The sequence below is a fragment of the Manduca sexta genome, chromosome 28 (genome assembly GCF_014839805.1).
Source record: "Manduca sexta isolate Smith_Timp_Sample1 chromosome 28, JHU_Msex_v1.0, whole genome shotgun sequence".
NCBI lineage: Eukaryota > Metazoa > Arthropoda > Insecta > Lepidoptera > Sphingidae > Manduca > Manduca sexta.
The window spans coordinates 5,559,993-5,574,149 of record NC_051142.1 but is presented as its reverse complement, the minus strand read 5'-3'; the positions used below and the strand labels follow the sequence as shown (position 1 = coordinate 5,574,149).

The window sequence follows — 14,157 nt, the reverse complement described above, 5'->3', positions numbered from 1 at the left end:
CATACACTTAATTTTGCCACTTCAATCGGCGGATTTATAGATGGCGATCTAGTCATCTTTATAGTATTAATAACCCTGCCCGTTAATACTTTGATTTAAGGTTTATTTGTTATATTATATATGCACGTATTGTTGGCAAAGATATCAATATGTCACATTTGCCTATCCTTGGTTTGTTTATTGATAAAAATATTGTTTTATCTACTACAATATACAATGAAGCAATTTCTTGTGTCACGGTTTCTGTCAACATAAGTAACTCTTTTTCATTCTTTTCAAACCATCTACTCTCTACGTCTAAGATCGAAAATGCACGTACGGGAACAGTAGATGCCGGGCAAAGTTAGTACTTTTCTGCCCTAGTGGGCAGAAGAGGCACGAAGGAGCATGAATGTCTCAATCGTTATACTAAGTAGCTTGAATTTTTAACACGCAATTCTCTGCCTTTATAAATAGAATTGCAACATCAAAACTACCTATTCAGTTTGAAAAAAAATTGTCGCAACTGCACATTAATATTTGATTACTTACTTAACTAAAATAAATTAATATTTTTTGTCATTGGATACCAGAGACAGTTAAAATATTTATTTTGCGTCATTTATTATGGTACAGTCAGCCACAAAATTAGCTCAACAAATTAAAATTTTCAAATCGCCTTCAAACTATTATTAACATTGGGAAGATTGCCATACAAAAATTTTGCTCTCATTTGACGATTACTCAATTAAACACGAAGTAGCAAACTAATGTAAAATACTTATTATTATTTCCATGTGATAATTTGCAGGTTTTTAATGTGAATTTTTGAATATTTTCTGTAAATACCTTATTTTTTAATTAATATATAAGGACGCTGTGACATCTTGTCACACGGACATTTTAAATGAGTCAACGACTTATTTTACCAATTGGTATTAACTTTTGGGGGACAAATTTGGTCCTGATGTCCAGTCTATAACTAATTATAGTGCTTAATGTCTTTAGCTAAAATACACTTCAAATGGTTTATTTATGATAAACAAAAAATTATAATAATATTGAAGTCAATGTATAGGAACGATTTGAATTCATTAAGTTACTTTCGTAGCAGACTTTACATGGTTATATAAATAATCTTACATTCCACCTACCCCTGATAACCGATATCTCCCGAAGTATTAAAAACATAAACATCTCATTCTTATTCATTCACAGCACATTACTTAAAAATGACAGTAAGTAGGTATATACTTATATCTTCTAGGTACATATAATATCTAATAAACTAATTTCAGTATTTGTTTTTTAAATTCTTGTTTTCCTTTAATACTAAAATATTTGTCTTTAAAAATAATTTATTTAAATCTCGATAAAGTACTTCTATATTCAATCTTCTATTCCCAAGGATAAAAATCGCGTGATTCTGTATGCGTCCTGGTCTTCATCGTGCTCCTGGCGAGTGCGTGTGATGCTGCACGCTAAGCAGTTGGAATTTGAGGAACTTCCTGTGGACACCAGGTTACTGAAGACCCAACTAACGGACCAGTACCGGGCTATCAACCCAGCACAGAAAGTTCCTGCATTGATGATTGGTAAGATGAATTTAATTTATTTCTCATTTGCTACAATAATAAATCATAATATAAAATACCAGCCCTGTAATACTATATGTACTGTCTTACTTCTGGGCAAGGGCCTCTTCACTATTCTACCATTGAGATAGTTTATTTATTAGTAACTAAAATTTTAGCACAAGCGGCGATAGCCTAATTGGGTGTGGAACGGACTGCCGAGACGAATGTCCGCAGGTTCAAATCCCAAGGGCACACACCTCTGACTTTTCTAAAAAATCATGTGTGTATTCTTTGTGAATTTATCGTTCGCTTTAACGGTGAAGGAAAACATGGTGAGGAAACCTGCACATCTGAGAAGTTCTCTATAGGAATTTCAAAGGTGTGTGAAGTCTACCAATCCGCACTAGGCCAGCGTGGTGGACTAAGGCCTAATCCCTCTCAGTAGTAGAGGAGGCCCGTGCTCAGCAGTGGGCAAGTATATAATACAGGGCTGATATTATTATTATTATTTAAAATTTTAGCAATAAATATATGCAATACTAAAAAAAATATATATAGAATTTTGTACAGTTTTTTTTTAAATAGATGTAAGTAAGTATATACATCGTATTTTTCTTGTTTAATAACAAATGGTAAAAGAAGTGGCAAATCCAAAGTAACCACAAAAGTTCAAGAAATATAATGAAACTAAGAAATACGAAATTAAAAATAATATTGGAAAATCTGCGTTTATAATCTATATTAAAAATATTATGATCTAGTTACTAGGACTGTAGAAAACAATGGGGCTGTTATGTCTCGGCAATGTTTCCATTCGTAGTATTACAACAAGACGCCTGCCGGAATTAAAACCTTGACGCTTATTTCAATATAGTTTATTTTTAGAAATAAGTGTTCAAAAATCTGTATTGTCAACATAACAATCAAAATATCTAAACTAAAACCAGAAGATTATAAGTACGCACGAAATGAATATATTATATTGTTTCTAAAGGACAAATGACCATCGACATGAAGTTGCAGACAATTTAGCCAACTTCAGATTGTTTTCATAGCTATGGTTCTTTTACTTGTCAGTGATAACAATATCCAATTCAATCATGTTTACAGAGTATCATTGACACTATCAGTTAAGTAAGATCTATTTGATATACAGATTTATTGTAGTTACTCCACTTCAAAACAGAAATATGGCAGTAAGTAACATTTAATTTAGTTCACACCTACGCTTAATTTTTTTTTTAGATAATGTGTTATAAGCTGTTACTGTAATAGAATTAAAACATTCAATATTAAAAGTAAATACAAGATTTTCAATATTTTCTCTGTAAATACCTGTTACGCCTAAACAGAACCAAACAATTAGTAATGTATAAATTATAACCTACAAATACCCATTCTCTTTGTATAAATTTATAAACCTTTGCATTATTTACTTGTCTTATTAATACAAGACTTACTTACATCAAAGATACGTCTTTGTTAATTTACTGTTTCAACTTCAACCTACATACATTTACATTAATAATTTTAAATCATAATTTATTGACTCACAACATTATTTTACTTATAATTTTTTTTACATAAAATATAAATATATTTTTATCTACACTTACTCTAGGCTGAAAGTCGGATGATACTTTATGCCTACTGGCTATCGTCTTGCTCATGGCGTGTGCGCGCAGCGTTGTTCGCCAAGCAATTGATATTCGAAGAACGGTCCGTGGACATCGTGAAACAGCGCGATCAGCTCAGCGACCAGTTTCGGGCTATTAACCCGTCGCAAAAGGTTCCCGCATTAGTAATTGGTAAGACGATAGCCTATATTGCCTGGAAAATAATAAATCCATTGAACTTGCACGAAATTTTAATATTGCACAACTGAGAAGCGCGACTGAGCTTTCAGTTTTTATCTCAAAAATAAAAAAACGGATGGTAAAAGCTTATGTAGACTCGTCGAGTCGTATCGTCGGATCATTAGGTTAAAGAAAAATATATCTACAGAATGTTTTAAATTCGTGATAAAAATTGTTTTTTTTTCTCGGACTAATTGAAGTTTAATATTTGATATAATAACTATTGAAGACTATAGATCCCCAAATTAATTTCGCACTTACTAAACATTTCACTACGATAGTCCCTTGAAAACCATTTAAGACGTTACACAGTAACTACGGATAGAAATTTATAATACATAGGTATGTTTTATGTAAGTCAATCAATAACTACAATATCCCAAAAGGTCTAAATGTAATTTCCCTTAGGCAAAATAAATAACAAATCCTTCCTGAAAAATAAAGATTTCGGCACACGATGTGATTAAATAACGTTTTGTGAAAATTATATTTCGGTGAGTGATGATAATATAGCCCGAGGTACACATTTTCGAGACGAGTAAATGTGAGAATATTACACCGACACCTTCCTACATATTTGGTCGGGAATAAAAGCTACTAATACACCAATATCCGTTCGATTTAAAGGAGAGGAAAACGGGAGAATATATTCAGCGCTTCACGCCTTCCAACTTTATTTTTATTATGCGTAGCGGGTTATGTCTGACGCCTGCGTTTGTAAGAATTAAATCAATTTTTCTATTTCGGATATACAAATAATTCATATTTAGTCTAGAATGTATACTACAAGTTTGAAAATGTAGAAACCTGTTATTAAAAGTATCGAAAGCTTAAGCGCTTATAATTATATAATATCAGCCGTGTATTAACTATATACTGTTCCACTGCTGGGCACGGGCCCCCTCCACTACTAAGAGGGATTAGGCCTTAGTCCACCACGTTATCCTATTGCGGATTGACACACTTCACAAACCCTCAAAATTCTTAGAGAATTTCTATCAAGTATGCAGGTTTCCTAAGTTTAAGATTAAGTTAAAGCGCTTTCGTAAAACAAAATCGTTTATTTGTAAAATGAAGGTCATAGCCGAAAGATGCGTTCAATATTTTACTGTTTTACTACGCTAAATCGTAACATAGTCAACATTTGAATTATTATTCAATTAGGTATTCTATTTAGATACCTATATATTTTGTATCATATAGGTACATTGATATTTTGTTGTCAGTCAATTATGGCGCTCTTCATATTTTGTGTTTAATATACCTCTACAATACATTTAACTAACAATGTTTTTATATTGAAACAAGAAATAAAATAAACAAAGTGATTATGCATGTTCCGTACTGTGCATATAAAGTTCAATAATCGCTGATGTCACCTCGCGCGACAATGGCTCATCGTCTCATCGCCTCGCCACAATGGACCCTTGATTCAGACGAGTGGACTCTGCTGCTGCACCAATAACCATGTCATTAGCACGCTTAATTATACCTACCTCTTGACGTTGAGTACGTTCGAAAATATTTTTGCAAATCAGTATGCACTTCGAAAGCGTAGTTTCATATTAAAATCAGAATGTTATACTTAAATATCAAATCGTTACATATTTTTGACTATTTATATCCTTCATATATCCTCATAAGTACTATTGTACTATGAGATATATTATATCTCATAGTTAGATTTTAGAAAATTTACGTATAAAAGATTCAGTATTTAAAAATGAGATGTAAAGTTAAAAAAAAGAAATAATAATGTCACCTCCTCTTACGCCCGAAATTAATAATGTATCTACTATCCAAGACTAAAACCTATCTTAGATTGCCGACTACCTTTCGATTGGTCTCCTATCGGCATGCCAATATCTTAACTCGCCTATCCTTGCTTGCCTTCAACGATGATCTATCGTGGCAATCCTTTCCAGATGCGTTCCCTCCTGACCATTCCATTTTATGCAGAATATTCCATTCGTAAAAAAAATACTTTTTGTATTTTCCATACAAACTATTCGTTTCAATATTTACCTAATTGCGAAAAATAAGACTTGGAGTAATAAAAAAATATTTTATATATTTTAGCCCTCAAAAGAAATAATTAATAATTAGTACATGTCATATTTAAGATACAAACTTTTAATTAGTTTCAAAATGGAACGTGAGTAATTTGGTTGCTGACATATTTTGACACTGAAGTTTAATAACATTGTTCATAATATATTAATAAATCTTTAAAGGATTTAGTTTTTAGTATGAAGTACGCAGTAAACTCGGTGCCATATAATAATAATTGGACTCTGTACACATTATCAAGTGTTAAGGAACAAATTACAATTCCGTTATACATAATTGTTGCATAACTTTAACCGTTTATGCAGCGCACGCAACGGAAGCTCTCAAAAGTAATCAGTTTTAGCCGTTTTTGGTCATAGTGTGGTCATAGTGTGATGATATACATATACCCTATAATAGCCATCCTCAATAAATGGGCTATCCAACACTACAAGAATTTATCAATTCGAACCAGAAGTTCCTGAGACCAGCGCGTTCAAACGAACATACTCTTCAGCTTTATATAATAGTATAGATAATGTATGGAAATTTTGCCTGTTTCTATGTTTTAACTTTCAACTAATAAAACTATGTTAATTTGTAATTATTATTTTGAATTACAAATGTAGATAAGCAATAAAATAAATAGCAGTGATTGTAATGGTATTTTATTTTACTAAGTAAAGAAGTTATTTGTTAATGCTGTTCTTTCTCCAACATCTTGATTTTCTATATTGTTCTCATAATTAATAATATCAGCAGTTGATAATTCCACTTGGGTTGGAATTTCCTCTAGCCTGTGATTCCGACAAATATTGTGCAAAACTGCAGTTGCAATTATTATTGTTTGAACTTTAGGTAAAGATAAACGCAATGTCAATGCAATCACAGGGAAGCGACGTTTCCATGTACTAAATGTCCTGAAAAAGATAATATAAATATTTCCTATTCCTCAGCAAAAGTTGATGGAATGGAGAAACACCATAGTTCCTGAAAAAACGATGCAATTGCCCCTTGTTAGTACCTATCTAATAGTTCGGTAGGTACGGTATTTTTTGTAAATAATGTCAAAAATTATTTACCTTGTACGTAACACGAATATACGAGATCAGTTTAACTAACAATGATTGGCAAGCAGATTTCGAAAGCCTAATCCAAACGTGAAATCAAACTCATCCAGGGTCTGCATGTAGTTAACTCTTTTCATTACCCGTGATGAAGCGCGACTTTCACTTTCGCTATCAGTATCGCTAGTCCCTCCAAATCACTGTCGTCACTGTCACTACAGAATATGGATATTTCCATTGCCTTTTCGTTTCCCTTAAAATCAGTGTAAGCGATATTCAAAACATATTGAGTAAACTGAGGAATTGGTCCGATTGGAAAATGCGATTGTTTACAACAATCAAATCAAATGTCAAAACGGGTAGATAGAGTATTGGCAAGCGTAAACTGTCATTTTCATACAGAGGGTAATCTATGATCTGTAATCCGTCCTCTCAAAGATCGATTATTGTTAGAGATAGCTTACTGAATCTATGGATTGGTTATTGGCATGCTTTATCCATAAAAACGAATGAATTATCAATCTTAGATGGCATACATTGGATTAGGATTGGTTATTAATTTCGGGCGTTAATTAGTATATATCTGCGATACACCTTGATACTTCATTATCCAAAGATATGAAAATGACTTAATCCATTATTAATGACATGTTTCATAAAACCTACGTAGAGGTTGTAGATGCCGATAACGAGTCGTTTAGAATCATTATCTTGTGACAGCTATGTATGTGCACAGAGTCGATATCAAAAGTTGAATATTACTTTGATATAAGCTCAAATATAAAGTTCTTGTTGAAAATACACTGAATAACCAACTTATTGAGAATGGTATAGCAATAAAGATACCTTTATTTTACATAGTTATATGATACTAGCTTTTGCTCGCGGCATCGCGCGCGTGTTTGAGTTTTCCGGGTTTTTTTTTTCCGATTTACTTGATATTTGTCGTTATATTATGACCAAATTACACAAAAGCATTATAAATTGTAGCCTATGTGTTATTATAATGTATAACCAATATTTCTCTAAAGTTTCATCCAAATCCATTCAGTAGTTTTTTCGTGAAAAAGGAACAAACATACATACATCCATATATCCATCCATCCTCATCAACTTTCGCCTATGATCATGTAAACAAAGATATTAGGTCCAACCAACGTCTTCTGTTGCCGATAACAATCAAACGTAATTTGCGTGCTGTCTACGCAACGATTTAAATGATTCGGTCAATAACTCCGCAAATAGGTTTTAAACGAACGTGTCGCCACTCCGCATCACACATAGAAAACAATCCGAGAATTGGTAACTATTTGGGTCATTATATCTCAAGTACTACCAACTTCAATATAATTGTCACGTCTTTCTCCAATTGTAAATTGCTTGAAATTTATTGCGGCTAGACGTTTTTGCGCATTGTAAGAAATTGCTAAATATCTAGATCAAAGAGATGCTAGTCTGTGTCGTAGACGCAAATGAATTGGCAGCAATTACGGATTGGATAAGTTAAATCGCGTTTGAATGTTAGCTATTAGAAGATGCTATTGAAACTTGACTACTTAGAGATTTGGCAAATATCTGCTCGTAATATAAATCAAGATAAGTATGGAGATAAACCAACACCTCTGTTTACTGAATTAAATAATATTTACAAGAAATAGAAAGGTTCATATTTCGTTATTTTGTAAATCAATATAGGTAATGACATTTCATTTTCTTATAAGTATATAAATTGCAATCAATTTAAAATTAAAGTGTAATTATACATTTTATTTTCTAATATTATTTTTCTTATACATTTATAAAGATTAAAATTATTTAAAACAACGATTTATAACTAATTTAAAATATTATGCTTTTTGTTTACAATATGTTATATAATTTTATAAATGTACGATTTTCTATAACAAAGTATGCGATACACTTAACTAGCTACTTTTATGTCGTGCCTAGTTGTCCCGAGCTCTCACAGTACAACGATCAAAGGTTTTGGCCTTAGAAGATACGGCTGACGTTATAGGAAAAAATATTTATAAGTTTATTGCAGTAAGGTTTAATGTACAACACAGCCCTCCCCCTTACGTTTCAAAGCGATTTACCATTTAGATAGCTTATTTGCTCAACCATTCGGTTCACAGGATGTGTAGTTCGCCTAACTAAAAATCAAACAGGGACCTATTTATATAAATTATTATTAGTCCTTACACCTTGAAGATTTCTACAATGGGCATAGGCAGTATTTAACACACTCTCTAAAAATAACAATATGATTACAGTTTATAACTCAACTTACGTTTTAGATACAATTTATCAAGACTTTATTACAATATAGATGGAGAGACTATTGTGGAGTCGATGGCTATCCTGCAATATCTGGAAGAGACTCGACCAAGTCCCAGTCTGACACCAAACACGCCGCTACTCAGAGCTCGGATGAGGGAAATATGCGAGGTTCGTATTTAAAATATTTACTCAGTTACAACCATTTTAAGGTATCTTTATTGATATTATATGTAGGAATGGAACGTTAGTGTGATGCTTGGAATGGAATGTAAAGTGTGTGAGTGAGATGAAAAGAGAGAAGCGTGAATGACAGACGAATTTTGGAAACGACAGACTCAAAGAGAATTATAATATATATGGAAACGACAGACTAAAGACGTCAATTAACTTGAAAAGTTTTGTTTTATTTTGTAACTAATCCCACATTATATATTACAAAAGAAACTCTATTTCCCTATTCGCTATAAATGAAATTAGGTTTTAGTAACATTTAATCTAAAAAAAGGCTATTTTTGATAGCATCACAATCGGAATACTACGCGGTCGAAGCTGCGAGCAAAAGCTAGTACACAAAGATTATTTTGTCCTTAGTAATTACTAAATATACAGCTTAGAACAATAATTCAGACAAAAAAAAAACTTAGAAAAGGATTGTAATTTTTTATATTATTTTCAGACAGTGGTATCTGGTATCCAACCACTACAAAACCTCGGATTGAAACCGCACTTTGAGACAGAGGAACAATTCCAGCGTTTCACTAAACACTGGTCGGAGAGAGGACTGCAAACTCTTGAAGATCTGTTGGTGAAATCATCCGGTCGTTATTGCGTCGGGGACAAACTAACTATGGCGGATATTTGTCTCGTACCGCAGTTGTTTAATGCGGTCTCCAGGTATTTTTTGTTCTGGTTTATTAAAGAAATTATATATGCGGTAAAATGATCAATGTTCGAGAAATTATAAGGAAGTAATGCCACTCACGATTCCGTATTTCTTTATTTATTAGCTATATGTGTCTTACAGTTGTCTTACTAGGTGTCACACACGTGTGTCTTATTTTACTATTTACGTGCTTTTACGAATGACGATATTACGATATGCATATTATACAAATCATTAATAATATAACCGAATTGTAGAAAAATCTGATTGTATTGACATATTTAACGACTCGCTTCCTATCTTCAAAAAGAAAATATTGAACTCGCTTGTTGAAACCTAAATTTAGTTTTATATTCAGTCTTATATTTAGAATATACTGCACTTATGGTGCAGCCAATTGTTAATTGTTATGTATTTAAAATGTTCATGCTGTGACAGCCTGTAATTGAAACAGCACTGCAGAAATTACTTACCGAATTCTTAAAAAAAAAACTATGTAAGGTGTATGTTTTGTTGGCTGTTCAAATAAATAAATAAATAAATTAACTGTTTATAGCCTTTTTTATGTGTAGACTGTTTATACATAAATGTTTGGTCAAGAATCAAGAATCACCTTCACAAATGTAAATAACTATATAGAGAAAAGTACGTTAATCTAATTCATTATTTATTTTCAGATACAAACTGGATCTAAACAAGCATCCAACGCTGTCCAGAATATACAAGCATCTACTACTTGAAGATATTTTTGATAAAACGCACCCAAAGAATATTAAACCGATGAAATAAAGTAGTTTGTTTTATTTAGCGTTGTTTAATTCATCTCTGCACTTAACATAAAGTGAAACAGTTTTTTTTTTATTTAGGCTTACACAGAAAATCTGCTACAACTAACCACTTCACTTTACTAAATCTATCGAATGACCTATATAGGTCATATAAAAGGTTTATATAAAAGGCATTCCGAAAATTGGTACCGACTCCTTCTCTATTTCTGTCGCCAAGGATGGAATTGCTTTCATTTGGTTCCTGTTTGAAGAACATCGTTCCCAATGACCACTAGCCATTATAAGACATACATAACATTTAATACATCGCGAAGACGAGCATCAAGACCCATGCACAGTTTTATAATAGGTAGCCCTTAATAATCTTGTTAGGTAGGTGAGTACTATTTAGAGCTCTAATATGTTATCTTAGTATCTCGGAATCTAAATTGGAAAATTAATAATAAAGAGCATCACGTCGACTCCACAACGAATCGACATTAATTTTCCGTCCAGTTGAAAAGTTTGATGCAAACTTAATATCGCGAAAGATATCTGACGAGTTAGTTTTATCGCATCCGTTAAATGTATAGTTAGTAGTTTATGTAAAATGATCACATTTATACCTATTTAAACAGACAATTTTACGCGAGTGAAACGAGAAAAGCTGCTTTAAAAGTAATTTCTATAATATTTGTCTTAGTTCAATGTACATATACCCTAACTCAATATATACTATGTATAGTAAATATTTATAGATATAGCTAATAATTTCCAAATAATTACTAAGAAACATATAATACATTTGCAAACAGTTTCATCAAATTTAAAACTAAAAAACTAAGAGCTTTTGTTTATTCAGCTTTGACATTATCATTTCGAGATATTATTATTAACAAGTTATATTAATTCACAAAATAACAGGTGTCATTACCAATTCATGAATATATTACGTGTATATAGATTGACTTATTAAAAGAACCTATTTTAACTTTCCGAAATAAATTTAATTTCACATCAACCCAAGTTAGATGGCTTAGCAAGTCAAGGATGTTCCCAGTTTATACGTTGACACAAATAGAGCGAACATTTCAGAGGGAAAATTCCATCATACATATGTCTAGATGGACAACCGCATAGACATATAATTTATCAATCTTCCCACAACCCGGCAGTGTACCCTCCTCCTTTGACTTCCGACGGTCTCCAACCATGAAATTTAACCTTAGAGGGGGTCTTGATGTGCATGTGAAGAAATGAAAATAAAATCCTTGCTCGTGGTGAATAACCAAAACAAAATAAGTATATAGTTTGCTATCCCCGAGGGCTACTACACACACAACACTGCTAGACTATATAGCAATAGATTTCAATTAACAAAAAATGGCATGTAGAATAAAATAGGTAAGATATTATAAATGTGCAGTCAGATTTTTGCTTTTATGTTAATAACACAGCCACGATGAATCAAAATTATCATAAATCCTGCATAAAATTATGGACACAACACATAATAACAAATATGTCGATCACACGTCAGTTTGACGTTCAATAAATATTAAATTGAATATTCTAAAGAAACGATAATTATTTAACAGAATGACAATAAGACAGTAAAAACTATCAAGTTGTATGAGTCGACTAAAGAACGTCAGATAGCAAATTTTTCAGATAATTATGAATCAATGTAACTGTTGACCAAAAATTTACGACTTTATGGTTAATTTTGTGACAATAATTATTATATTTGTCATATGTATCAATATCTGCAGCGGATAATGCTATTTTTTTATAGAAAACGTGGTTTATTTATAAATTAAAATGCAAATAATAATACTTTTACTATGAAAAAAATATGTAGGACTCACTTTTCTACATAAAATATTAGTTGTGGTCACCCTTGACAGATTTTCTCTATAGTTGCATAAGAACGCTCTGAGCAATAGGCCTTTTCAGTGCTCACACAACTTATAAATAAAACTTTTCTATTCTGTTAAAAAACTTTTTATTGAATGAAGTGATTTAAGTAAGTTATAAACTTGTAACAGTTTGCTCTTAGTTTTATTTGAGATCGAAGACGCTTCAGGAATGGGAAAGTCGACCGGGTATTAAGTTACTTTGTATCTGAAACTATTTAGTTAATTTATATGTTGTGTAGGTTGTAACTAAAGACGTGAAGCCTTTGGGATTCTGTTCTAATAAATTTACTAGTAGATAAGTAATTAATTTAATCAATATGGCTGGTCAATGTTCGTATACTGGTAATTATTATTTTAAAGTAAAATTGATATGTTAAGTTATGGACCTGTTGTAGTTGCTAGTCGACAAAGCCGAATTACGTTATAGTTAAATTGGTAAACAAGTGTTTATACTTTATTTGTTCTATGAAATGCATAAAAAATGTATCCATAACAATGCGTTTTTTTGGCATTCTTGTAGGAGTAGGTACTATACAGCTCACCCGGATTTTAGACCAAAGATAACTAAGTCTGGACTCTGTTGTAACTTTGGTCCAAAAAATCACTATCACTACTAAACGATTTCAGGTCTTTTAGTCCTAAAATCATGGAACAACGTTCTCTAACCTCTGTATATTCCGACAAGGCAAGTATTGAGGTAAATGTGGAAAGCTACGTCATTCCTTTGAGGTTTCGAATTTGGCGGCGTGCCAAAAAGCCCCAAATGTCGCTGAGTATTCGTCGAAACCACGGGGAAATGGGTCATTGATGGTGACCGCCCGTGACCACCCACAATAGCAGGAATCGTAGGTATTGGGCTGATCGTAACTTATTTGAAAAGCGATTAAGACATATCGACAACGAAGCACTATTTAAGACCTAATGGTGGTGCTTTTCGGTGGTGGTAAGATGTATTTTATATCCGCCCGAATAGTGACCACCGTACACAAGGTGTTAAAACCCGCCATAGTGATCCACGTAAGTGTGTCGCGTTCTGGGATCAGCCTGTGTAGGTACATCCCGATTTCTAAAAGTTCGGCCGTCATTTCACATTGGTTCTCTGTGTGACCCTGTTCGAACTCTTCTATTTATACAAAACTAGTTTCAAAATAGAAAAAACAGTCACTGTATTATTAATTTATAGTTTCCTTGACAAATAGGGATTAAACTGATTAAAGTCTGTTTCATTGGCCGTTGTATTCTCTTAATTACTGTGGAATAATAATAGCTTCATAAGACTAGGGCAAAATGACCTATTGAGGTCGCTATATTTTGAGAAGTCAAATAAACAGTAGTATTGACCACACGGAACTAATGTACATGTCATAGTCATAAATCGTAGAATTAACAAGTCAGTATTTAGGTCACAGCTGCACATTACAAATTACTTAGGTACTTATGATTACAGTCTATTGGAAAAGAGGCGAAAAGGCTATTCAATTAAATAAATAACCAAAAACCATATTTGCGTTGTGCATAAAAAAATAAAATCTACATACTACATTTACGGAAATAAAAACAAGTAAATCAAAAGACAGTAAATCAACTGAAAGCTTTAAATGAAGGCAACTTACATTACAGATACCTTGGTAGAAAGTGGTTAGATAAGTACAGAGTAGTTTGCAAAGAAATAAGTATAGATTATTGGCATATATTGTATCCTCGTTACAAATATCAAAATATAATTTACTGTCTTTCCGAGAGAAAATATCGCAAACGACTGCCCACCAACCGAATAAAA

The 14,157-nt window shown here is 32.3% G+C and overlaps 1 protein-coding gene across 2 annotated transcripts; it reads left to right on the top strand.

Annotated features, from left to right (window-relative positions):
• Positions 1-1,555: 1,555 nt before the first annotated feature.
• Positions 1,556-10,496, top strand: LOC115451430 (probable maleylacetoacetate isomerase 1). Of its 2 annotated transcripts, none has more exons than XM_037444281.1 (5): positions 1,556-1,574; positions 3,178-3,364; positions 8,858-8,976; positions 9,485-9,702; positions 10,369-10,496. In XM_037444281.1, exons 2-5 carry the CDS (start codon positions 3,190-3,192, stop codon positions 10,478-10,480), a joined length of 624 nt encoding a protein of 207 aa, XP_037300178.1. In that variant the 5' UTR covers positions 1,556-1,574; positions 3,178-3,189; the 3' UTR covers positions 10,481-10,496. The 2 variants fall into 2 exon arrangements, with proteins under 2 accessions (XP_037300178.1, XP_030035606.1); XM_030179746.2 differs by lacking the exon at positions 1,556-1,574 and adding an exon at positions 2,540-2,752.
• Positions 10,497-14,157: the final 3,661 nt, after the last annotated feature.